General features: G+C 40.7%; 2 protein-coding genes across 7 annotated transcripts in view; both read right to left on the bottom strand.

Annotated features, from left to right (window-relative positions):
- The window catches only part of phldb1b (pleckstrin homology-like domain, family B, member 1b), a 155,626-nt gene extending 144,588 nt beyond the window's left edge, over positions 1-11,038 (bottom strand). For 3 of the 6 annotated variants that reach the window (XM_051957529.1, XM_051957535.1, XM_051957531.1), the window contains exon 1: positions 10,826-11,038. In XM_051957529.1, the coding sequence (XP_051813489.1) occupies positions 10,826-10,852 (27 nt within the window). In that variant the 5' untranslated portion in view covers positions 10,853-11,038. The remainder of the gene's footprint in view (positions 1-10,825) is intronic. The other 3 variants (XM_051957530.1, XM_051957534.1, XM_051957536.1) reach the window with 1 other exon arrangement.
- A 3,840-nt stretch (positions 11,039-14,878) lies between these two features.
- arcn1b (archain 1b) lies at positions 14,879-26,159 on the bottom strand. Its single transcript, XM_022207873.2, has 10 exons — positions 25,974-26,159; positions 24,458-24,721; positions 22,971-23,150; positions 22,187-22,392; positions 21,926-22,087; positions 20,730-20,895; positions 19,577-19,724; positions 18,255-18,363; positions 17,651-17,855; positions 14,879-16,571 (listed from the first exon to the last, which is right to left on the bottom strand). The coding sequence occupies exons 1-10, from the start codon at positions 25,974-25,976 to the stop codon at positions 16,482-16,484; spliced, it is 1,533 nt and encodes a 510-aa protein (XP_022063565.2). The 5' UTR covers positions 25,977-26,159; the 3' UTR covers positions 14,879-16,481.
- Positions 26,160-27,015: the final 856 nt, after the last annotated feature.

Genomic DNA, 27,015 nt, shown 5'->3' with positions numbered 1-27,015 from the left:
GTATCACTGTGGCTTGACAGCGGTGTTAATCAGAGCTGAAATGACAAGATTTCAAAACTCCCTTGTTTTGCTCATTCCCCCTTTGGAGACCAGCTGTGCTCTACCTCCCGCCACGATCACCCTCTCAATCCTACAACGACACTGCATGACAGCCTGAATTTAAGCTACACTGATACAGTTCTCCTAGAAGCATGGCTCTGTGGTCTGTACCAGACGTCTATGATGGCTGTAATTGACTCATTCACACTTTTCTCCTTGTTATAACATCTTATTGGTTAATGTGTGGGCATTAGCTGTAAGCCAGATGATATTAGGCAACCTTGTGTGGCAGCTCAGATTCTGAGTGATTTTAGAACTCATCAGGAATTTTTTTGTTCTGCTTTTTAACTCCACTCTTTAGACTCTTTGAACATTTATGAAGTAACACTAGATTTATCATCAGGCTACAGCAGCTGAGTCCTGGATTTGACTCCATGCAGGCCGGACCTGTGCTTCATGTCGTCACCCTGCTCTCTCTCATTTCCAGTCCTTCTGTACTGCATCTGTCCAATAGTAGCAAAAGCCACACAAAAAAAGAAGTTTGAAATAAATAATATGAAGGACAAACGCTTTGCTCTAATTTGCGACCTTTGTCCAACTTTACACCAGATGACAACACTGAGACTGGGGTGTCGTAATGCAAACCTCCAAGGAGTGGGCAGTTTAAATCTGCTGCAGGCAGTCAGAAAATACACTGTAACCAGAAACCTTTCTGTATATTGTCAGCACATTAGGTTGGAAAAATCTAAGTTGGTAATGCAAAAGCAAAGGAAGGCGAGTCTGACATGTGGATATATTTTTTATTTGTTACTCACAAAGACCATTAACCAGACTTTGAGTGTTGAGCCAACACCAGAGAGCCGTAGAACGGAGCTAAATGAATGGGTCTGCAGGTATACGGAGCCTGAGCCAGAGCTTTCAGTGTGTCTTTTTTAGTTGTATCACTACGTACATCCTGAACACATTACCCACATTGCTTACATCCATGTTTGTGCTCATGCATGTATGAGCATCCCAGTAAAACACGCCCAATCCAAACCAAACAGTGTGCGTCCACCGATAAAAACATTGCTCAACGGTGCTTTTAGGTTCACAGAAAATGAAGTCTGTAAAATTTAGAGGTCCTGCAAAGATGGGTGACACATTTCACATTTCACATGACACATTACACACACACACACACACACACACTAGTAGATATCTGATCTAAAAACACGATAGAACATATTCAGAACTGGAGTGTTAAATCATTGCAGTCTGGACTGTCTGGTGAAAGCTGTTCTGATCTCTCATCTGAGCTGACAATGTTCAAATAAGCTTCAATAGGTACGCTGTCAGTGGTGGCACAGCTACTAAAATCCTCCACCTAAAGGTGTCATATGTTCACCTGTAACCTGCAGACTGGCAGGGTCCTGTTGTACCAGTCCTGGATGTCCTTCAGCTCCCTCACCAGTCAGCCTCTCATCAGCTGGCCCTAAACTCCACTGTCCTGGACTGCAGCTGCCAGCGGTCACAGCATCACAGGCAGACTTTATGGTGTCCTTGTTCTGCTCTGTAACATCAGAGCCACCAGCTGCAATCTAAGACTTTGAAGTTAGAGAACTTTTAAAATCCCTCCCTGCTCATTGATTAAACCCCTCAAAGCTCATCCTACTGTTTTTTTTAACAAGTTACACATTTTAAAAGTTTTCCCATCTGTCTTCATAGTTTTTTCTTTTAGAATAAGTGGATCTATTACATCCCTAACTCTGTCTTCATCCTTATTGATGTGTCTCAACTGAAACACTGTTAAACCACTGTGCTGCACAGTGACAAACTGTAATATTTTAGTAGCTCAGTCATACATGTTTGGACCGGTTACTGATCTACAGGAAGAATAATGATATAAAAACAAGTTGCAAGTTGACAGAAGCGGTTCCTCTGCTACTTTATTACTGATGAAGCCTGTGTGTCTTCATCAGTGTATCATTGTAAACCTCAGTTTTAAGTTTGAAATGCACCATCATTTAGCACTACTCCATCACAAGTAAAACTCCTGATTTCAAATTAAAGTACTCAAGTTTTATCAGTTGTAAAAGTTCTTGTTCTGCAGTCGAATTTCCTATTTGATTGATAAATTATATATTAGATTGTCAGTATGGCTCATTAGAGTGTAAGAAGCATTTTACCATTGTAGCTGAACAATTGGGTTGAGTCCCTTCAACTGGTTTGCTGATAAATCTGAGAGGTCATGAGATGACTGACAGAACCTCAATGAAGAAACAACAAAATTCTGAGATGTAAAATGATCATTGTTATTTAAATAAAACCATGTGAGCTTAGAAAGGTGGGCACTTCTGGTAGAAAGCGATAATAGGGCCCAAGTAGACCCTGTTGTGTTGGAACTTTGCACATGTCAAATAGGTTTAAAATCCACTGATTTATTTTTTAAACTCCAGCAGTACTCCACTAAGGCTGCTCAATCATTGTATGATTTCCGACTTATGAAATCTTTAAAAAAAAAAATTGTGATTTGCATTGATCAGTTTGTAGTAGGATCATAATCATGTGATCGTCACACAACTGATGTAGTGTTCACTTGTTGTCATGGTTACAGTGATGCCATGCTGCTATCTTGTATTGACACAGAAATCTTTAACAAATCCATGGATCCAGACTATAAGCTGCATCACTGCCAAAATCTAATCACTTGGTCCTTGTGTCATTTCGGACTTTCCCTGAAAATTTTATCCAAATCTCCGAGTCCATTTTTCAGTAATGTTGCTGACAGACAAACAGATAAACCAGCGTCACATTTCTCTGCTGCATTCCTTGGCGGAGTAACAATGTTTTTAAATGTTAAACCCGAATGTTAAAATAGAAACATGAAAAGAAAAAGAAGTTAAAAATGACAAATACATGTAGTGCAGTAAAAATGACAGCATTTCCCTCTGAAACATGACTGGAAGTATGAAGAAGCATAAAATCTGCTATGATAATAGTGCAGGACTTGAGTAAATGTGCTTAGTTACGTTCCACCACTGAATGCAGAAAGAGAAGCGAAAGCACATAAAACCTTAAACTGTCTTTTACGTTTCCCTTCTAGCATCTGTGTGGCTGGAGAGATGCAGGTCTGTATGACGTGGCTCTGAGCCTCATAAAGAGGCAGCAGACGTACAGCAGAGTCACAGCGCATGATGAGCCTGCAGGTGACTACAAATCACTGGGGGTCAAAGGTAGGCTTCTCTTTTATGGAAACACACACATACACACCCTCACACTTTGCATAAACAGATGTCTGAGACGGTTAAAGCTCTCTCCGCTTTCATCTTTAATGAAAAGCATATTTGGTTCTGCCCCACTCCTCCCCTGCACCACACCAGCACCCACGCACCCATTCAAATCCTAACGCCTTTATAGAAACATACAGCACAGCGCTGCAGGCCTGAGCTGAGGGAAGCGCTCATTATGAACATCAAAGGCCTCGATGGGCGCTGACTTGATCCTTTGAGATGATTGGAGTATCTCACTGGCTGAACAAAAAGCTTGGACGCCTCTGCGCGCCTCGGATATCGTCGACCGCAATGGAAATTCAATTACCAGGCGATTCAGGGCCGGCAGAGGGGGAGGAATGTAAAGATTTGAAGGAAATGGGTCATCACTTTTTGCCAGGATGTGCTTGCAAGTCAATGAGCGGTGGATCAGACTCCCACATGTTGCCCCTGGAGCCCGGGGCCATGCGTCCTGTCGTGAGCCTACAATGAAGTGTTTGAGTGAACAACACTATCGCTGAGAGGCTGGCTATCCCCACAATAACTTCCATGTCAGTCCACATGTCATGCTCTGTCTCTCAGAGCTGAGATGTTGTTCCTGGGTTTGACAATGGCGGCAGTGCTTTAATTTAGACATATAGTCTGGAAGTGAAGGATTACAGAGAGTTTGGCTGCAGGCGTCGTTGCTTTGTGATGGTGGAGAACATCAGAACAGCGGAACACCACTGCCATCTAGTGTCTCTCATGGAACCTGCACCATTTCTGACTGGAGACACCAGTTTCACAGCATATACAGACTGGATAGTAACCATGATGGCAGACAGTTAGCCTCACATTTATTTGCAGTTCATCTGATGCAGATGTGTTACTGCTCAAAAGTTTGGGGTCACTTACACAAGTCCTTATTTTTGAAAGAAAAGCAGTTTTTTTTTCAATGAAGATAACATTAAATGAACAATAAATCCAGTGTAGACATAGTTAATGTGCTAAATGACTATTCTAGCTGTAAACAGCTGATTTTTAATGGAATATCTCCATAGGGGTACAGAGGAACATTTCCAGCAACCATCACTCCTGTGTTCTAATGCTACATTGTGTTAGCTAATGCTGTTGAAAGGCTCACTGATGATTAGAAAACCCTTGTGCAGTTATGTTAGCACGTGGATAAAAGTGGGAGTTTTCAAGGAAAACATGAAATTGCCTGGGTGACCCCAAACTTTTGAACCCTACATAATCATAAAAAAAACCCTATGTACTTTGTTGTAGCATATTGTGGTATTTGAGGTCAGTGGATTCAGGAAGCAAAGATGGGAAAATCCTGGCTAAAGACTCAAATGCACTGAATACATCCTTTTAAATAATTTTGCAGCTGTGGACCAAAATGTTGCTGCCAGTTTGAAAAATTGTACGTTTTTTATGTAGATGAGGAAATAGTTGTTTCAGTCTTTCACTAAACAAGAGCAATCCGAGATTTCTGACCTCCGCCAAGGGAAGATGTGGATGGTAAAGCTGGAAAATCTAAATCCGGATCCAGAATCCAGATCCTTATCTGGATCAACACAAAATATGAATGGAGTCTTCCCTGGGCCAAGATCCACCTCTGGTAAAAATTTCATGAAGATCCGACAAGCAGTTTCGGAGAAATCCTGTCCACAGACACGCACACAGACAGACAAATAAATAAACGGACCCGATCGCATAACCTCCTTGGCGGAGGTAATAAGAGATGTCTTCAGAACTATAAAGGTAGTGTATGATCATGTCAGCTCCAGCTGGTATGTATGGTAAACCAGAATCAGTCAGAACAAAAACAAGATTGACCAGTAGGCCAGGACTACTGTCTTCTCTCTCTCCACTGATATTAGCATATCACAGTGAAGGGATTCTGTAGGGAGCCTTTGTTCCCTTTGAGGGGAGGATCACTGGAAATCAATGCAAAGTTGTTCTGAGTGATCACTGTTATCCTGTGATGAACATTTCCCAGTGGGAGTGGACTCTTCTGGGTCGACAACGCCTCCATCCAAAGGACACAAAGGCTCAACAGATCTAATATGACGAAAATGAACTCAATCACATGTTGTCACCTCCACAGTCAGAGATCTGAACCCAGCTGAACACCTCTGAGAGGTTTTGGATTGATTCTCCACCATCATCATCAAAGCACTAAATGAAGGAATACGCTTTACAAGAACGGTCTTCATCCTTCAGTAGACTCGTAGGGATCTGGAGAATCAACACCCAGAAGCTGTTCTGGTGGCATGTGATGGTTCGACACCTTACAGGCTCCTTATGTTGGGTTTTCCTGTTTGTCACCCATCTGTATCTGTCTTGCACCGGAAAAATGCCCCTCTCAAAACAAACAAAAAAAAAGCTTATTCAAGGAATTTTTACCTTGAAATAAGTGAAAAAATCTGAGAACAGAACAAGTGAAAAACATCTTGGTAAGATTTCTTGAAATAAGATGTGATATTTAGAATATTGAGATCTTAAAATTAGATGAGAAAACTTATTTTAAGCTGCATTTTAAGAGGATTGTCAAGCTTAGGTGTCTTAACCCTCCTGTTGTCTTCGTTTACAGCACAAAAAAATATTGTTGCCTTGTCTGAAAAAAAATTCAAAAATCCAGCAAAAAATTCCCCAAATTTATAAAAATTAGCAAAATCTTCAGGAACAAAACTCCGTAAAAGTTTATCTTAAAAGTTTTATATTTAAAAGAATCCCCAAATTTGGCAAGAAATTAAAAAAATTAAAAAATAGATAAAAATTGTAAATATTTTTCAAAAAATGAATAAAAATCTTCCAAAAAAAATCCTTAAAATATCTAAAGCTCTAATATTTTCTTTAACAATATTCAGAAAAAATCAACCAAAATCCAGGAAATTTCACTGGATTTTGTTAGATTTTTTCTGAATGTTGTTAAAGAAACTTTTTTTAAAACATTTCTTTTTTTTCCACCAAAAAATGTTCAAAAATTTCCCCCAAAATTTTGAAAATGTGGAAGTTTTCACTGTGAAAATAATTTTTTTCCCCACATTTTTAAACTTTAAAACAGGTTAATTTGACCTGCAGGACGACACGAGGGTTAAAACAAGAACATTTCAAGACTTTTTGACTTAAGATATTTACAATGCGTTGTCTTAAAACAAGTCCCACCATCTTGCTGAAATGTCTCTTGTTAAGTGAATTAATCTTAAATGAAATGGGATGAGACATTTTGACTAAAAATAAGACAAACAGACTTGGTAAGATTTTGAGTTTTTGCAGTGTGGTGTCTGTGTTCAATAACATGTGAGTCAATAAATATCAATAAGTTAACAATGTAACAGATCTTTGTGTTTGATGTGCTTTGTGTTTCTAAAAAAAAACGACTATTGGCCGATAAATCATCATCATGTATATCACATGCCAGTAATGGCCTCAACAATCCATTCCTTTAATCTCTCTCTACAGCTCCATCCCATGAGTGGATGCATTCAGAGTTTGTTCACACGTGAAATAAGTGGCTCCTTCAGGGACAGTAATGCTCACATTGTACAAATGCAGCTCTCAAAATGACTGAAGCCACAAATATGTCAAACCAGAAGTTCTTAAGTGCTGCTGTTGTTTTATAATCGTTAATGGAAGTATTTCACTTAGGGTTAACTATTTCTGTTAAATCATATGTGCATGACTCTTTAGTACATTTATATATAGACCTGATATGTTATATGTTATTTATTCATATACTGACTTTTATTTATTCTATTTTAGCTTTTTTTTTTTGTACTTGAGTCCGGGAGTACATCCGTAATTTCGTTGTAATGCTGGCAAGAGCTGTTCAATGACAATAAAATCTCTTATGTCTTTTATGTCTTGTGACTTATTTTAGACAAAAAGTGCAGAAAATAGAAGGTTGCGAAATTCAGATGGAAATAAATCCATAATAGTGACTAGAGGGAGGGAGTAAAGAGCAGTGACAGTGATGCTTTAGTTTGGCAACAAGTTAAAAAGTGCTCAGGTCTATTTAATACGATCCCTACAGGAAGTGAGGTTAATATGGGGAAGGAAAGGTGGCAGAGAGAATGTAGCAGGACAGCGTGAGGACAGAGAGCCGACCTGCTGCTGTTTGAACAGTCACGCAGAGGAAATTCCACATATGGACACAGAATTCATCCAATATCCTCTCTGGGTCTGTCTGACTTTCTCACATACTTTACCCTCAGTGCAGACAGTTCTGCAGAATCACAGAAACACAGCTTAGAATGACAAACAAAGTCTCATGTCAGTGTTTATGGAGCTCCAAAGACTCAATTTAAAAGGACACGACCCTTCAAATAGACGGAGTGATTGCCTTCATGACATGGATGGAGATAGATAGATAGACAGACAGACAGACGGACAATTCTCACAAAAAGACAAAAACTATGTGAAAACTGAAGCACTAAAATGGCCAGAAAGTCACACTAAATGGTTAGAAAGGAAGTCAAAATAAATGGAAAGACACATAATAACCAAAAACAGAGTAAAAACAACCACAAAGAGACACAAAATAATCACAAAAGGTACGTCAAAGACACATAAAAGAAACAGAAAGAGAAACAAAATAACCACAAAGACAAAAAAAAGTTTCACAGGAAAACAACCACAAAAATGATCGCAAATATATGCAAAAACAAATTAAAAATGGACACAGAGACTGAAAATAATCACAAGGGCACAAAGGTTACCACAAAACAAACATAAGTTGACCGCAGAGACACACAGAATGGCCACAAACGGATACAACAGGCATCCAGATGAAAAATGACCACAATGTAAGTGGATCTGTTGCTCCTCTTTTACATGTCTGATCCCAGAGACCTGGGAGTCATAATCTGTCCATGTTTATCTGCTGACTCTCCAGATGTAAAGGTCAGTAAATACGGTGACTTCAAGCTCCTCAGCTGTGCAGGAGAACTGCTGCGTGTCTAGCTTCTTAAACGTGTTCATACAGGGGAGACACACTCTTCCTCTTAGTTCTGTATGGAGCCACTGAGCCTCCACTTCTATGACTCTGCATTGTTTTGACTTCTCTCACTCTCACTCTCTCACACACACTCAGAGCTCGGGAAAAGTGTCGCCTCTGAGTGGACGTCCTCAGCAGCTGGCACTAACAGGTGAGAGTGGAGACCGACATGAAACAGCGTGGATGTGGATGTCCACTGTCCTTTCACTCTGCTGACTGAACAAACACTCTTAACTCACAGTGCAGCAGCAGCAGCAGCTAGCATGCTGTCAGTTGAGTATACACTGTAAAAATTCAAAATCTTACCAAGTCTGCTTGTCTTACTTTTAGTCAAAATGTCTCATCCCACTTGATTTAAGATAAATTCACTTAACAAGAGACATTTCAGCAGATGGAGGGACTTGTTTTAAAGAGAACGCGCCTTAAATATCTTGTTAAGTCAAACAATCTTGAAATTGTCTTGTTTTGAGTTGAATTTTACAAGAAAACTCAAAATAAGTTGAACCCTTGTGTCGTCCTGCGGGTCAAATTGACCCATTTTAAAGTTTGAAAATGTGGAAAAAGAATATTTTCACAGTGAAAACTTCCACATTTTCAACATTTTTGGGAAATTTTTCAACATTTTTTAATGGAAAAAAAAGAAATGTTAAAAAAAATATTTCTTTAAGAATGCTCTTAAAGAAAATATTCACAATTTTACTGATATTTAGATGTAAACACTTTAGATATTTTAAAGATTTTTTAGGAAGCTTTTATATTCATTTTTTTAAACTATATACAGTTTTTAGAGATTTTTTTATTTTTCAAATGTTTATTTCTTGCCAAATTTGGGGATTTTTTTTAAAATAAAACTTTCAAGGAAAACTTTTAAGGAATTTTCTTCCTGAAGATTTTGCAAATTTTTATAAATTTGGGGAATTATTTTTCTGAATTTTTGGACTTTTTTCAGACAAGGCAACAATATTTTTTGGTACCGTACATCAGGACAACAGGAGGGTTAAGAGACCTGAGCTTGACAATCCTGGTAAAATATAGCTTAAATAAGTTTTCCCAGCTAATTTTAAGATCTCTATATTATAAATAAAATATCTTATTTTGAGAAATCTTACCAAGCCATTTTTCACTTGTTCTATTGGCAGATTTTTTCACTTATTTCAAAATAAAAATTCTTTGAAATAGGTTTTTTATTTCTTGTTTTGAGAGGGGCATTTTTTCCAGTATAGTAATGACATGATGGCCTACAGCTCCTCTCACAGCTCCCTGCTGTGAGTCTGCAGCTATCCATCAGCTTCACTTGTTCCCTGATAAACTCTGCTTTGTGGTGGCTTCATACTAAATCACCGACTGCACAGAATGACTGTGACGAAATAAAAAGCATTTCATTGGTGTTAATGTGGTCATTGTTTCGTGAGTGTTTTGAATTGTCTTTCTGCGCTGCTTACACATTTTGTAGGTACTAAGAAGATGTGCACAATTATATTGAAATTCAGAGCTGCTGCACAAATCTGTCACCAGCACCGTCATGAAGGCGTCTGATTGGTCAAAAACTCGTGTTCCAGCAGGACAATGAGTCCAGACATGGGACTAAAGCCATAAATAACCATCTTCAGCCACAAGAAGAACAAGGAGTCCTGCAACAGATGGTCTGACCCCCACAGAGTTCTGATCCGAGTATAGTGGAGTCAGTCTGAGATTACATGAAGAGATGGACGACACTCCGTCAGCCTGAATCAGTAGAAGTGCTGCTAGTTCTCCAACACTCTCAGGAAAACCTAACTGCAGAGAAGTTTGAAAGATGGAGGCAAACGATGCTCACAGCAAATACTGGCTTGATTTTTTTAATAAGTCTTATTATTAAAAGTGGGTGAGAGCCAGCAGCTCCTCCTGCTTCTGCACGGAGCTGTAATTATCGCCTGAGTGTCAGCACACAGACCGAGCAGCAGGTTTTCCCTTTGAACTGCAGGCAGGGCTGCTGTTCCTAATGAAGAGCCAACAGAGGCCCTGCACAAGTTTGTTCAGTCACATACTGCAGGTTCTCTTCAAAGGGACGTCACAAAGCCTGTGCATCCACATTTCCTGGAGATGCTTGAAGTGGATATAGAGACGGTTTATATGCGTAATTATGAGTTCTTCTTATCTTTTAAGACAAACTGGTGTTTTATCCTCTTTCAGGGAATCAGAGAGACATATCTATGGACAACATTCTTTCTTTTGCTTGTTTGGTCCCCGGATATGACAGATTTTAAGATTTGAGGACTTCTTCTTATCTTTCTACCAACTGAACAGGGAAATGCAAACACACAGCTTCCTGAGAGGCAGATGATTTCACCAGGCACCGTTTAGATCCACCACAGGAAAAGATTAAACAAGCAGATAATGTGCAAGATGAGCGTTGTTTCAAGAGGAGAGCAACTAACTGGATGTCTGTCCATAAAAATGTCACCAACTAGTTCTGTAAATGCATCATATGTTTAATACCAGTAATGCAGAATACATTCACAGAAACACGCTTAGATTTAACTGTGAGATACAAACTGATGGACTGTCCTACCTTGAATCGCACTTTCTTCAGCATCATTGCTAAATCCAGGGGAAACAGATGCTAATACAAGTCGAGATGTTACAGAACTTTTCCAACTCTTCTCTCCATTCAGGAAAATTCCTCCTTCACCAAAACTCCAACCGGTCGCTCCTCTGACTCCAAATCCAGCCCAAACATCCAAACAGGAACCACAGTGTGCTCTGCAGTGTGAGGCGTCTGCCTGCCGACTGTGTGTTTAACATGCCAAAGACAACAGTCTGCCCTCCCCTCCCCCCCCCCCCCCCCCCCTCCTCTGAGACCCTTTTGCGAGGCTTATCAGCCTGCTCATTCATTCGTAAAACAGACACACCCTCTTTTTTATGACTAGAGGGCTGCTATTAACACCCCCGTCCTCCAACAACACCCCGCAGTCCAAATATGGGAGCTGGTAAGCTCTCTCAAACTTGCCCCCGTTGACCCTGAAAAGCCCTGCCCCCCCTCAACCACCTCACCCCCACCCTCCCCACAGTCTTCATCTCCCACCATCTACCCATCTGTTGGACCACAGCGCCTCAGCTCAGCATCTGGCTCGTCTTCATCTTCACGGCTGTTCAGCTTCTTCTGCCACATGATCCATCAACAACACAACCACAGCAGAGCACAAGCTCCTAAAATGTAGCGCAAGGTTTGAGGTAAAAGGTCCATCCATTCTCTATACACCGCTTTATCCTCACTCGGGTCATGGGGGGTGCTGGAGCCTATCTCAGCTGACTCGGGCGAAGGCAGGGGACACCCTGGACAGGTCACCAGTCTGTCACAGGGCTACATATACAGACACACAATCACACTCACATTCACACCTACAGGCAATTTAGAGTAATCAATTAATCTCAGCATATTTTTGGACTGTGGGAGGAAGCCGGAGTACCCGGAGAAAACCCACGCATGCACAGGGAGAACATGCAAACTCCATGCAGAAAGATCCCAGGCCCAGCCCGGGATTTGAACCGAGATCTTCTTGCAGCAAGACAAAAGTGCTAACCACTACTCCACTGTGCAGCCCTGAGGTAAAAGGTATTTTTTAAAAATTACTTTTAAGTTTAACAAGTTGTATGTGAGGGATCCATTCTCACACTGTTCAGATGGTGGTGGACATAAAAAGAACATAAAGCATCAGTGTAGTCTATAGTCCTGGACTGAGAGTCTTGGATTGAGGCCTTGAAACGATCAAACACCAATAAGCCTTAAAATTCATTATACAACTACATCCAGCCAGTGGATAGATCAGTACAGAGGATGCAGGCTGCAGTGTTTTGAACATCATGTAGATGTTTGATCTGGTCCTTCAACAGAGGAGCACAGCGAGCGAGCTGATTTAAAAAAACAGACTAACAATTGCGTTGTTCATTGTGCTTGGGACTGCACAAGAAAGATGAACAGACACTGAAGTCTGGGCCTTGTGAGCATTTTTGAAGAACAATAAATAAGATACTTTGGGAAGACACATTACAGAGAAGAGATCTACCATTGTTATCTTGTATTGTTACAATCTTTGGTTTTTGATCGATCAGTGGACCAGTTTGTCTGATCTTCATGGGGCTTTAGACATCTGCAGAAACAGGTGACAAAACATTAAAAGAACCTTAAAATTCTAAACAGTTCCTGGAACTAAAAGTGTACCGGTAAAAACGTGACATTTTCGTGTGCAGTATTGTCAAAGAACAATCCGAGATACCGAATGTTATGAGAACATGCACTGTAATGTGAAACGATGTTCTATCTTTAGAACAGTTTAGAGATAGTCTGAATATTTGTTTTGTTTTGTCCTTATTTACATGGAGATAATTTTAAATATCCAGTCACTGATCTTTGAAATATGACAAAAGCCCAGAGCGTTGAAACAGCAATACAGAGCTGTGTGTCATCTGCACAGTGATGTAAACACATACTACGTCTGTGGGTAACAGAACTGTACAGACAGAAAAGAAGTGGGCTCAGGGCAGAACCTTGGAGGAAACCATGAGAAACTAATCTACTTAGGTTCCTGGACCAAAGGTTTATAGTGCTGCATCACCAGACCTATCTCCACAGTGCTGTGTCGGTGTTGAAGAATGGTCTGGCTTTTTTTTTTTTAACTTGCTGCTATAGTGAGGGAAATCCTTCAGCTAAACCCAGGGCAGAGCAACGTAAAATAGTATCAGTGAGAACTTAGTGTCGTGGAACATCTGCACACAGGTACAAGAGAACTGTCACAAAAATGGATAATTCACAAAAAACAAAAAACAAGCAGGCCTGCCTGATTGCACGCTCTGAATGCCTGTCAAAACTTGTCAACTTGTAATGTCCGTCCATCTATTATCTACACACCACTTAACCCTCAATAGGGTCATAGGGGGCTGGAGTCTGTCCCAGCTGACTGAAGGTGAAGACCTATAACAGGACTACACATAGAGACAAACAATCACACTCACATTCACATTTATGGACAATTTAGAGTCACTCGTTAACCTCAGCATGTTTTTGGAGTGTGGGAGGAAGCTGGAGAACCTGGAGAAAACCCACATATGTACAGGGAGAACATGCAAACTCCATGCAGAAAGATCGGGAAACGGGGATCTTCTAGCTGCACACTAGAGTTCTAACTTATAATCTAATGTAGTAATTATCAGCAACTATACCAAGATCCGGGAATGTTGCTTTGACCTCTAAACGTCTGACATTGTTAGTAAAAGAGGAACTGTTGACATGTGAGGAAGTGTTTGTTTAACCTTTAACACCAGGCTTTTGTGTACCGTTCCATGAAATCCACTAGAGATGGTTCCCAGAGGACGAATCCTTTTGATTTTAGGGATTCTCTGACTGTCATGCACTACCATAAAAATGACATGTTTCATTTGCCCAGTATTTTCTGTAAAGCTAGTTCAAATTTCCCTCAGCTTCAGCTGTATTGTGTTTAGGGCTTAAGAGTCAGTTAGCATGCTAACTCAAAACACTGAAAGAGGGTAAACGTGGTAAACATTAGCATGCTGTAGCACTGACACAGAAAGTTAGCATGCTGGCATTAGCATTTAGCTCAAAACTGAACTGCGTAGAAGAAAGAAAAGAAAGTCAAACATTTGGTTGAAGCTGCAGCTGACACAAAGCTGGAGAAGGTTCTGACCTCCTCCCACCAGATAAGAAAAAAATCAACCATAGAAAAGACAGTCATGGTTACTCTCCATTTGTGGTGGTACACAGGATTAGCTGTCCTAAGAGATAGTCCTCCATCTATCCCACAACACTACTACTTCCTGTTCTTACTGTGGACTTGCTTGCTATTTACACTGTGTAAATATCTAAATCTCATGTCAGCCAAGAGGATGAGCAGAAGTCTGCTGTCCTTTAAGGCCATTAGAATTATAATATATGAAAAGCTTAATATGGAATTTTTGTCCAATGATGCCCCAAAAATAAAGCGGACTACAGCTTTAACTTGCTCACATTTCATGCAACTGCTGACAAGAGGTTTCAAGCAGACGTTGCTTCAGTTGAAGAGGGCGTTAAACCAAAGGGGTTGGGAACCACCAGTACAATGAAGAGCAGACATGAGTCATGCATGCAGAAACCCAAAGAGTGTCTGGGAGCTCCACGTTTGGTGTGACTGCTGTGGACCTCACACATGATGTTAATGAATGAGTGGAGAGGCTGAGTCCTTCTGTGGTTAGTCATCACACCACTCACAGCCAAATGAAACACCTCAAATTTCAATCTCAAAGGAGTTAATCTGGGAACTACAAGTTTACTGAAGTTTAACATAATGCATAGGAACTGCTTCTTCTGTACCATTTTTTTGTGATAAAGCCAATCCTAAACATCATTAAAGTACAAAACATATATATATACGTACCTTGCATGGAACACAGGAACAAATCATTCCTAAATGACTAAATAAATCTAAACCTATATGGATCTAAGTTTATAAAACACCCAGAGCCAGGGGGAGCTTGTATTCCTACGCTACACTTCCATTATTTATGATTAACACTAGGTACATTCCTGGTGCTAATTAAGACAAGCCAATTAACACACAAACCCAAGTCAGACTTCCATTTTCAATAATACATTTTATTCCATTAAAGATTCTTTTTTCCTAATTGTACACTGGAATGTTAAGATTCCCCTTCAGCAATTTAGTTAAAAATGCTCAGTCTAGTCATTTTCAACCCCACATCCACACAACCACTGCTAAATTGAAATTTGGGGAGTACAAATGAAAAAAACAAACAAAAAAAAAACATGAAAGACAAATGTTATATTTTGAATAATGTTGATGTACTATGAGAATGTAAGTAAAGGATGACTGGGTGGATGAACAGCGGTTTACTGCGAGGGCTCCCTGCTTACCTTTGGATGTGCGGGGTTGGATATGAGGCCGGTGGTCTCTGATCCGGCACACATCCACGCCCAGCTCAGATCTAAAGCCGCTTGTGGGATGCTAGATTAGGGGCTTGGATGTTGTTTCTGGGCGTCCTTCAAAGCATTTTTAAAGTCTGATATCCGAGGGCTGATCACTGGACTTAAATTGACCAGAGTGAAACATGGCGTCTCTTTTTTTTGCTGACAAAGTGAGGAGTGGTTGTAATGGTGTTACTTACAAGAGAAATAAAAACAAGATGAAACAGTCAAACGCATTTACTGGTAGGTAACTTTGCCCTGCAGCTGAGAATCCCTTACAAAGTCCTGCTCGTCACTGTCAAATTTCTACATCCAGATTAGTGGTAAACAATGAAAAATTATACAGCAAACAGTAAAAAATACCAAAGTTTAAAATAAAAGGACAATTTTGCCGATGACAACCGCAGACTGTACGGACAATATACTGAGCACAGAGCCATTGTTTTGCCTTTCAACGAAGAGCTGATGTCTACAAAAACTGAAAAAAAAAATATCAAAGTGTCCTCACAAGAAAGAAACAAAAACAGTCATCTGATGTGAGATATCAATAGAGCAAATCACAAGAGTTAACGATTAAAGAATGACAGGCTTATGATTGAAACGGCTACAATTCTGCAGTTACCATGTATAAGAAGATCCGAAAAGAAAAAGAAAAAAAGCAAGAACCCCATTCAACAATCGAACCATCGCAATGCAAGCGAAGAAGACGGGTTGTGGAGGATGTTGGATTCTCGGGGGTGTGGGTTAGGAAGGGGGATGCTAAACTGCCAGCGCTCACTCTAGTGGAGACTTTAGTGGCCTCAGGTCCCTGTTCTGCCTCTCTACCTCCTGGCAGGGTTTTACTGACAGACTGACCATGGAGACGGCCGATGGCGTCTCCTGCACCCCCGCAGTCATCCTCTACTTAGTCTGAAGTCCTCTTAACAGTTCTGCTTGGCGAACACAACAGCATCAGTGTAGGTTTCTTTGTGTGTGTGTGCATGTGTTTGTTTATCCTGTTCAATTAACTCTATATATAGATGAACCTCTCTCATACAAACATATAAATACACCACCGCTGCTCTGCTCCACCACAGGAAGAGGCTTCGCCAAAATGCTGACGTAGTCCTGTCGATGTACACAGTCTGTCAAATAGTATACAGGGTGGGCAGGCAAAAAATCTTCAATCTTTCTCTGTAGCATAGATCTGGACTTTTTTTTTTTTTGTTGGTGATTTTTATTTTTTTGATTTTGTCGTTTTCTTTGAGTATTTTTACAGGATTTCGTATTTGTCGACAACAAAGGAGGTTTCTGATGAGAATCTAATGGAGCTGTCACCGTCTACGTGGGTCGCTTTGGTAACCTAGGGAGAAAAACGAGACAAGTTTAATCACCTGCACATGTGTGGTTTATCATATGGAACATGACTAAGCACAAAACATAGTATGACGTAGGTTTAAATCACTGCTGAGACCTTACTTTTATCAAATGGATTGAAAGAGCCATTAAGCAGCATTGTTAAAAATGAGCAACACCATAAACATTAAAATCTTAATACAAACGCCTACTTTTGTGTCGGAATATGGAAGTTCTTCGGTTGGGAAAAATGTTGCACTGTCTGACAGGAAGGTAAAGCCTTAAATATATTCTAAAAGATTAGCAGACAGATGCTGATGTTTTTCCTGGTGGAGTTCCGTTTATGAGGCGGTTAAAATGCATTTTGCTGCTCACCCCATCCACTCATAGTTTAGCTACTCTGCTCTCCTCCTCCTAGCTGGGGTTGTGTTGACCGTGACCTACTGTAGGTAAAACACTGACTATAGAAAAGCACCTCATACAGCAACACGTCAAAGAAACTCTGCTATCCTTTGTTGACGGGAGGGTTGGTTTCATTCCAGTGTTCCTGTCCATGTCTTCAGGTATTAACCCTATTAGCTGTGATAACTTACTGCTGATTGCATCACATTGGAAATCTGGTAACCAGCAGGAGGCTGTGTTTCTCACAGGTAGAAAAGCTGTATTAGCAGTGGTATTCTCATTAACAAACATGGCTTCACTTCCTGAAAGCATCTCAAAATGTAACATGATCTGGCCTGAGATCATGCTGGGAAGCTTTCTGCAAAGAGAGTTTGGGTCAACCCAACAAGAAATAAATGCGTCATAATCTGATCAGCTTTAAATGTTGCTGAAGGACTGTGTGAAGGTGAACAGCTGCAGCAAACAGAGACGTACAGGTGCTGGTAACAGTCTAACACTGACAGCAGCAACATCCCATCTTTAACTTGCAGCTCAAACTATCCGATTACTGAACTGACTTAGATTCAGAAATAAGATTTTCAGGTGCAAAACAAATGGTGTCTCCACAGTTAAAACGCTGCTTTCAGACTACAGCCCTGTTCTTTCAGTCTCTGGTAAAAGACTCCATTGTTATGAGTGACTCACCTGGATGTCGCAGTAGTTGCGCTTGGACACAAAGGACACATTGATAGGGAAGAAATCATTGGGCTGTCCGGCGATGCTGAACTCCAGGCTGCCGGTCTTGTTGTTGGCATCGATGACAGGTAGGCACCACTCCAGGACGTTTCGCCTGCTGTCGTGTTTGTACTCGCCATCCAGGTCACCAATCACTGGAGCTCCCACCCCAGAGCTGAAGAGGAGCACAAACATGTCAACACATCCAACACAACAACGTTACCCTTTGACATGCATGTTGAAGGTTCCTGAGCTTTATTTATTCAGATAACTATCTATTTAGTGATCAGCTTGCTTTAGCGTGTTCATTTTACAAAGCTGCAGCCCCTCACAGTGCACAGCTTTACACTATATGTGCACAATACTGATTATTTACAACTACAATGTAAGCCTGTGTCTGATGACAAACTAGATTTCAGACATTTCTCGGCTAGAACACAGTGTAGCAACAGACCACCTGAGATCTGACAACTGTTAGAGTTCACCACATCAGCTACAATTATAAAGCATCACTTTCATTGCAACACCAGGACACAAACTCCTGAAGACTGAAAAGATGTGTAGATGTACTCACGGTACGGGGATGCTGATGACCACGTCGTTGAGCTCAAGGCTCTCCTCCTGCAGCTCATATTCGATGTTGACATCACAGCCGGTACCGCTCTCTGAAGGCCAGCAGTTTACTGTGAGACAGAGAATCCAGTTCTGTAACGCTGCACTCTGACACCAAAGACACTTTCATTATCACATCAAACACCAAAGCAGTCAGATCAAATAACTGAAGCGCTGATAGTCGGAAAATGGATCAACAACTTTCTCTTCTATCAGATAATCCTACTTTCACTTAACATAGAAATATCATTTCTTCAGTGAGGAGATTTATTACAGAAATTATTCTTTCAGAAATTAGAGAAAACTCCATAGACTGAGGTTTTGGTACACTGGTTGGCCTAAACATGAAGCTGCGACCCTGGGCTGTGGGGAACTATGAAAAAAGAAGGCTTTACTGCTATTTTTTGACATTAAACATGCAAAAAATTAACCACCTAATCAAGATAATAATCATGGATTAACCGATAGAACAATAGTGGTTTGATGAAAGTCAACAACAAGCAGCAGCATCTAGGGTGGCCGACAGGGGCAAACACGCTGCAAACCGCAAAAGCGCTGCAAACACAGAAATGATCCAAAACCAGAAACTCACAAACACATGAAACACATGCAAGAAAAAAAATGCTGCAAGAGAAACATGCTGCAATCACAGAAATGACGCAGAAGCAGACTTGCAAAATCACAAAACAGATGCAAATGAAAAATGCTGCAAATATATAAAAACACACACAAACCCCCAGAACAAGCGCAAGAGAAAAACGCTGCAAATTCAATCCACAACGGAAGTGCACCAGACATGAAGAAGAAAAGAAGAAGGAGAAGCAGAAGAAGAAGTGAAAGTGTCTGATATTTTTTAGTGTGAAAAGGTACGTTTTCATTTAGTTGTAGCATCATGTTTTACTTGGCTGGCATCTTTTATACAATATTATTTTTATACAATATTATCGAAGAGCAGCGCACTTCCGTTGTGGATTGAATTTGCAGCGTTTTTCTCTTGCGCTTGTTCTGGGGGTTTGTGTGTGTTTTTATATATTTGCAGCATTTTTCGTTTGCATCTGTTTTGTGATTTTGTAAGTCTTTGCTTCTGCGTCGTTTCTGTGATTGCAGCATGTTTCTCTTGCAGCATTTTTTTTTTCTTGCATGCGTTTGACAGTTTTTGGTTTTGGATCATTTCTGTGTTTGCAGCGCTTTTGCGGTTTGCAGCGTGTTTGCCCCTGTCGGCCACCGTAAGCATCACATCAGACTTTCCTCAGGCAAACATGAGCTGCATGTGTTAGGACGTACTGGTTAGAGGTATGAGGGACTCGTCTGTGGTCTGTAGTCTCCACTTCAGCACACCAACGTCATTGTTGAGAGGGAAGGACTTCTCTGGGTTCTTCAGGCCGATAATGGAGTCAGATGTGAACAACTTCTTGTCCACGTTGGGATGTGTCTAAAAGGAGAGAGACACACAAATATCAAGTCATTATTAACGGTTTTAAGTTGTATTTTCAGTCATTTTTCACACCTTGGTGTGTTTTAACTGGGCAGCATATTCACTGCGCATACATCTTGTTACTTCTCCCAATTTCACTTTATGAGCTGCAGCCTACAGTGCTGAGGACGAATGCGGCAATAAGCAGGTAATCTGATTATGCTGTAGCGTTGACATTCAATCCTCTTGTCTTTAGTGTCTCCACGGTCTCACTTGTGTAGTAAGTTAACAGGCGAGTCCTGATGTTTGTCCTTCCTGTACAGTAAGGCGGTGCTCTTTAACAGAACAGTCCTATCTTGTGCCATCTCGCGGTCAAAAACCCAAAATGCTTTCACACATTGCTTCAGTGTTGAGATGATCTGATTTGAACAGCTTTGTTTGACAATGAGCAGATCCATTTCAATAAATCTGATTTATTTACTAAAGAGTGAACAGAGCAGCAGCAGGTCAACAGGTCAGACAGGGAGCTGTATGCTGAATATCTATTATGCTCACATATTTAGGGAAAAAAAAAAAGGTGGAATTAAAAACAAATTAAAATTCAAACCATCCTTCTCCTCCACCTGGTCTGCTATTATTTTAATGCATGTGGACACACCATCACACATTAATGACTGACATTTAGGGGTGCGATAGTATTTTTATTTATTATTAATAAGAACTGTAGGTGCACTTTATTGATTTTGTGATTCAGTACAGTGAGTTCCTATCATTTCCTTTTTAATCTAACACATATCTACAACATCTTTTAATATAATGTACTTTTTGACATTTTGGCACAAAGTAATAGAACTAAATGGAAAAAAAAAAAAAAAGTAAAACATTAAAAGCAGTTTATACAATCGCAATTGTTTCTTAGGCCAGCAAAGTTTCAACAGCTTGAAAGGTGACACTGAAACGTGTAGAATCCTCACATTCCCTGGATGACGTAACAGTCAGTGTTGGTGTCTGCGGCCGACCTACCTGCAGCTGCAACCCTTTGTTGTCGTTGTTGTTGATAACGAGGCGGATGCGTCCGTTTTTGTCGTCTGTGACTCGGAGCGTCACCATGCCCAGCACCTCCATGTTCTGTAGGCCGCCGTCACGTCCACAGGTCAGCGAGATCTTCTCCTCCACACGCAGATGTACGCTGACGAGGAAGCACAGCCACACAAACTTTAAGAAGCGAATCGACACACAGAAGATACTCCAAGCAGTCTGAATGTTGCTCTAAGCATGTAATCAGAGTACTGCTAGCAGCTACAGCTACTATCAGTGGCTGCACACTCCCTGTCTGTGATAGAGTTTGAACTGTTTAGCTTAGCGTTAGCATGAGGCACAGGTAGCTGGCTAAACCAAACAGCCGCACTGCACTCGTTTAATGCAAACCTTACAGGCCGTCGGCGAGCATACTTGTAATTCCATGTAAACAAACAAAAAAAGGCTTCACTCAGTCGTGTGACCAGGTATAGCAGCAAATCATCTGTGACATGCATGTCCCTCATCACCTGTCCTAACCTCCCAGGACCTGGCCTCCACATATGAGAACATCATTTTTTTTTTCCAAAAAGAGCATATTGTTAATAATTATAATAATAATAATATGATTAACAATAACAATGTAAATTTTTTAAATACAATATAAATACAAAAACTAGATATTATCCATGAGATTAATTGGTTACTCCATATCCCAAATATCATACTATCATATCTAAATTTAAAATCCAAGCCCAACCAAAGCTCTGGTCTTAAAAGCTGAATTGTTCACCCTCTGAACCCCAAGTCATTTTGGGACATTTGTTGCTCCTCTAACATTTTTACTCACTGTAAGCTTGTTTTTTGTTTTGTTTGTTTTTTAAAACATGACTGCTACACAAGGAGGGCACCATGACTTTGTGAACCCACTGACAACATTTCACACCTAGGGTCCAACACACTGTATAATGAATGTCCTCAATTACAGTCTTTGCAAGTTGCTTTGCTTGAAATTTACCACGGCTGCTGATCTCAAATCTCACATAATATAAAGATTGGCAAATAAAATAAGGTACACGCAACTGTTCACTAAGGAACTTCACAGGTTAAACAGGCTTGTTGAAGACAGACAGACTGCCTAAACAACTGCTAATCAAAGGCATAAACAGCATTGAGTCATATAGAGCAGGAGGAGTCTGTACCTCTCCACGTTGACTGGTGGTGGCAGAGCTTTAGACACATCTGAGCCTCTCTTCCCTGAGGTGGGCATGATGGTTTCACCCTCGGACTTGAGCTTGTCAACAAAATTGTCCACTTCTTTCCCTTTAGCACCCAGTTTCAGAGCCTTACTGGGTCCACTTGGTCTGGACAGAAGAAAACAACACTCCATTAGTTTATTCAAAACTACCATGCTTGGCCAGAAGTGCCTGTGAAGTCTAATTGTGTATTTCTTGGAGGCGTACCTGACTGGAGCTGCTGTGATCTTGGGTTTCTCAGGCTCTACGATGGTGTCTGTGATGATGGACCCTGAGGACACGCTGGTCATGCCGGCGCTGCCGAAGCCGCCAAACGCTGGCACCTTCTTCCCAGAGCGCTCGGCGTCCCTCCTGGCCTGCTGCAGCTCCTTGGCCTTCCTTCTCATCTCTGCCTTGGCCTCTCGTTCCTGGGTCTGTGGATTTGCAAAACACCAGTTAACAGAGTTTTAAATTAGCTTTAAATATCTGAGGCACAACTGCTTGATCTATCATAGGGCTGAACCGAATAGTGGATTCTGGTCTCCGGATATGCGGGCCCTATTAAAGGCGAATATCCGAATATTCGTTCCGCCCCGTAACGTTCGGGGGGGGGGGGGGGGGGGGGGGGGGTCTTTGGCCTGGCGGAGACGGCCTGAGTATTCGAATCCATTCGTCTGGTCTCGTCTTCAGCAGCCACCCGGCCATTCGGGCGGTGGTAACAAACACGAATGGATGAGCCAAAATTAATATCCGGATAACGCCATAGCGAACAAATATTCGGCTATTTGGAATATTCGGGTCCAGCCCTAATCTATCATGGGGTTTAATATATATTTTTGTACACCTTGTAACCAAGCATACCCACTAATAATATTTTCCAAAAACACATTTCTGTTTTTTCTTTATAGTGTCTCGATAAATTTTAGTTTGCAGTGATTAACTAATTCCCTCACTGGGACCAATTAACGTCTCTGATATAATAAACCAGACAGATGCATCCGTGTGATCTCACCTCTCTGACAGCACGGAAAACCTTCTCCTCGTGGGAGTCCATCTCTGTGAAGGTGCGGATCTGTGCCAGGTTGACATTCTCTCTGTAGCCTAGTGCCACAATCTCATCGAAGGCGAAGATCAAGTCAAAACAGTGCTCCGATATTTCACTCTCCTCCAGCACGCGACAGTACTCTGGGATCTGGAACAGTACGGAAGGGAGATTAGCATCAGAAGACTGAACCAGAGCAAACATTTAAACACTGGGCACACCCTGCAGTGGGCAAGAGATGGGAACTGGTGTGACAGCTGCAATCACCACAGCGTATCTGATCCTCAACAAAAATAATGAGATGATTTCAATGAAGAAATGTAATCAGTACTGCTTATTTTATGGTATAAATGCACCTTCAACTATTCCAGTAATAAAATGGCAGTCATCGCATACATGAAATAACACAGCAGGTCTGGACAACATGCCCCCCCCCCCAAAAAAAAAAAATCAAACTGTGTTCTGTTTCATTTCACAATTTTAACTCCAAGCACATACACGGCTTTCACCCAAAACTGAAGCCATACGAGCCACAATAACAAAATTAATACTGTAAATACTGAGAAAAAAAATACAAAGCAGCTGTGCAACAAAACAACACAACATTGTAATTATATTAAGTCATCTTATACTGAGGATAATATGGCACGCAGCACTCTGAACTAAACTCTGTCCACATGAGTACCTTCTACAGTTTTATTTCACTGTTGTCTGCTGCAGCTGCCATTACTGAAGAACATTTCACAGTCAAAGCTCACACATGCAGGTGTCTCCCAGGAAACAGCCACAGTTAAGGTTACAGTTGTGACTTGAGAGAAATACTTCTTACTGCGTGCTGCTGCTGTTGTTTGATAGACAAAAGAAGCGCATATTTCTATTCTTCAGCATAGGCTATTTTCTCCCCTTTTCAATATTAGAGGAACAGTGAGAAGATATCCAAACACAATGAAAACTGATCCAATTTCAAAGTGTTTGGACAACAGGCAACCTGTGTAATAAAGTAAAATAGCTCAGGAAGTCAAACATGCCTCATTTGATTAACAATAAATCTTGCCAGAAAACACAAAGGAGGAAGACAGTGCACAATGGATTACTACTAATTGACTGAAAGCATAAAATACACTATGTAAACTGTTGCCACATGTAAACTGTAAAATCTAGTACACAATGGATACTAGATTATTATTATGCACAGTAATCATGATGGTTGGTTCATATTTGAACAATTAAACCTATAAATATTTACTTTATTTGTAAGAATGACTGTCCTAAATCAAACATACTTGATAAATTTCATGTGATGCGTTAGACCAGAGTTAGCTTAAAGCTACTTGTCATTCCTTCTTTGTGTTAGTAGACACACAACCATGTGATAATGTTGACATCTTACTTATGACTTACACCCTATATAAACATATTTTGGGTATCATACTAAAGCCAGCTCCATGCTTCCTTACCACACGGGAGAAGAGTCTGAGGGTCTCCAGGTCCTCCAGGATGTTGCTGTTCTTGGTGGTGATGAGGACCATGTAGAGTTTCTCCAGCGGCTGGTACACATAGCGAACGCTGTCTGTTTCCACAAAGGTGTGCTGCTTGCCCGTGTTCATCAGTTTAGGAAACGCAGCCAGGAGTCCTTCAATTCGTGTCCGGGTCATTTCCACAAACTGCCGGGATACGATGGCCTTGCCGGCCTTGGTGCACACCGCCGCTGCCAACAGCACCTTGGAGTGAAAAAAACACGACGGTTACTCTGCCTGCTGACCTTCAGTATTATAACACACAACGTAATCATTCTATGAGCACTCAGATATTACTGAAAATGATATGGCTGAAGGAATTTAAAGAGAAAATCTGGCTGACAGTTCCCCGTTTTACTTCACTTTGTCAGAAATCACACAGAGTTTGACTCTTGAACCGCAGAAAAATTCATATCGTCTTAAAACTGTGAGGTTCACAGCTCAATGCTTCAACAAATCTTGACAGTCTCCTTTCAAATTCAGCAAGCATTTCATTTTGTACGATTGATTCACAGCGTTCAGAGCCACCTACTATGTTGACTCTGGGTGCAGGAGGACTGTAGGAGTAGTCAACTGGCAGGTAGCTATAAGCCAGACATTTTATTGGAATAAATGCAGCAGCACAGATATTATGCACGCCGAATTTGACACTGGTGAAAAGCAATTAAGAATACCTTAAATCTTGTAAATGGTTAGCGTTTGTGTCAGCAAAGAAGCAAATGCAACTTTAAACCCTTCAGATTTTGACCTGAGTTCGCTGTGGTGTTCATCACACTGACACGGACAGCTATCCGACACATGCACCACACGTTTCTACAGCAGAAAACTAACTTGGATGAAATGGTAAGATTCGGTGATATTAGCAATCTGAGCAAGATGGCCATAATTAAAGCAGATTTCCCTCTGGTGAATGAATGAAGGAAGTACATTGATTCCACGTTGACAATGGCCCGACCGCAGCCATCTGAACTTAATGAAGACAAGCAACAGCTGTCGTTAACAAAGTCACCGCCGCTGGCTAAAAATAATGATCACACAAATGTACACATTGTAAAGGACTGTTTGAGAAGGGCACCCATGTTATGTGGCTGAGAATAAGCTGACAGCAGGTAGCGTTAGCTCGGATCCGGCTAGTGACAGGAGATAACTAGCGCTAGCTTGTAAAGCTAGTTAACGTCAGCAATATCTGAACACTACACGCCGCTTATCCAGCTAGAATTTTACTCTATACAGCAAAAATGTGATTGATTTACTCGATTACAGCAAATGGATTAAATATTAACACTGCCAGTTAAGTGTAACGCACCGCCTGTAGTTCCTCTTCTTTCGCTCTTGGAGAGGAGAAGCTAACTGACTGATAGCCAGCTTCAGCTAGCAGCAGGTTAGCTAATGTTATGATAAATGCTAGGCCCGATAAAAGGTAACAAAACTATGTTGGTTTTCGACTGTCACTCACCATTTTGGTCTCTCTCTACGGTGCGACGGACTTCAGTCTCTCGTGTTTGCAGCTTTGGCGATTTCTGGTCACTCTAATAGCTAGGTGGAGCGTCCAGCTGACTAGAAGTTGTGTGATTGTTAGTTAGCAATATGGCAGCAGCACAGAGCCACGTCTCCACCGGAAGAGCAGCGCTGGATCAGCCCACCGTGGAAACCAGTGACGTGGGCCCCAAAATGTTGGCCTGGTTGCATAAACACGGTACAAGGAGCACATCCACAGCTCTATTCTTCTTATTTAGAGCTCAGAGATGGTGTCAAATACAAAAGACCTCCACATGTCTGCCGCTCAGTTGGCTGTAGTCTGAGCTACAGAACAAATGCCTGTGATCAGAGGAGGAGTAGGAGCTAAAACTTTAATGATACATATCAAAATGAAGTTTATTTTCATCTGACAGATTCTGCTATATTTAAGTATCGATGTAACAATTAACAATTTTCTTTTTCTAACTAACTAATATATATATATATATATATATATATTTATGTATGTATGTATGTATGTATGTATATGTATGTATAGAGGAAGGAAACGTACAATGTAAGATGGCAAACACATGCTCTGCGCATGCTATCAAATTCAATTTTTGTCCTTTTTTTCCCTTTTCGTCTCACTTGTGTTTTTTGTCTCTTTTTTGTCACTTTGTTTGGTTTCGTGTGACTTGTCTCATTTTTCTTTGTTTTGTGACTCGTTTTTATCATTTTGTGTCTCATTTTTGTAATATTATGTCTTGTTTTTGTTGTTTTTTGTCTTTTTAAAGTGTAACTTAAATTACAAAACATAATTTGAATTCCTACACTTGTATAATGACATAAATGTTTATATTATATTTTACCAGGTAGTTTGAACACATTGGTACTTGAATCTTTGCTGCAAGATTTTCAATGTTCTTTGATGGATTTTTCGTCTAAAACAACAAGAATGTACACTACAAAAAAAAACAGTGATGTTCTGACAGTGATGTTAACGATAGACTAAGAACGGCAGAATACTGTACACTGTA

The sequence above is a fragment of the Acanthochromis polyacanthus genome, chromosome 13 (genome assembly GCF_021347895.1).
Source record: "Acanthochromis polyacanthus isolate Apoly-LR-REF ecotype Palm Island chromosome 13, KAUST_Apoly_ChrSc, whole genome shotgun sequence".
Lineage (NCBI taxonomy): Eukaryota > Metazoa > Chordata > Actinopteri > Pomacentridae > Acanthochromis > Acanthochromis polyacanthus.
Note: the sequence above shows the minus strand (reverse complement) of the source record. Positions and strands in the feature narration are given on the sequence as shown.

Excerpts from the sequence above, each read along its gene's own strand:
- arcn1b (XM_022207873.2), bottom strand. Across the intron at positions 20,896-21,925 it reads CCACCAGTCAACGTGGAGAG|CGTACATCTGCGTGTGGAGG; the intron begins GTACAGACTCCT and ends CTTCCTCGTCAG. Across the intron at positions 19,725-20,729 it reads ACAAAGGGTTGCAGCTGCAG|ACACATCCCAACGTGGACAA; the intron begins GTAGGTCGGCCG and ends CTCTCCTTTTAG.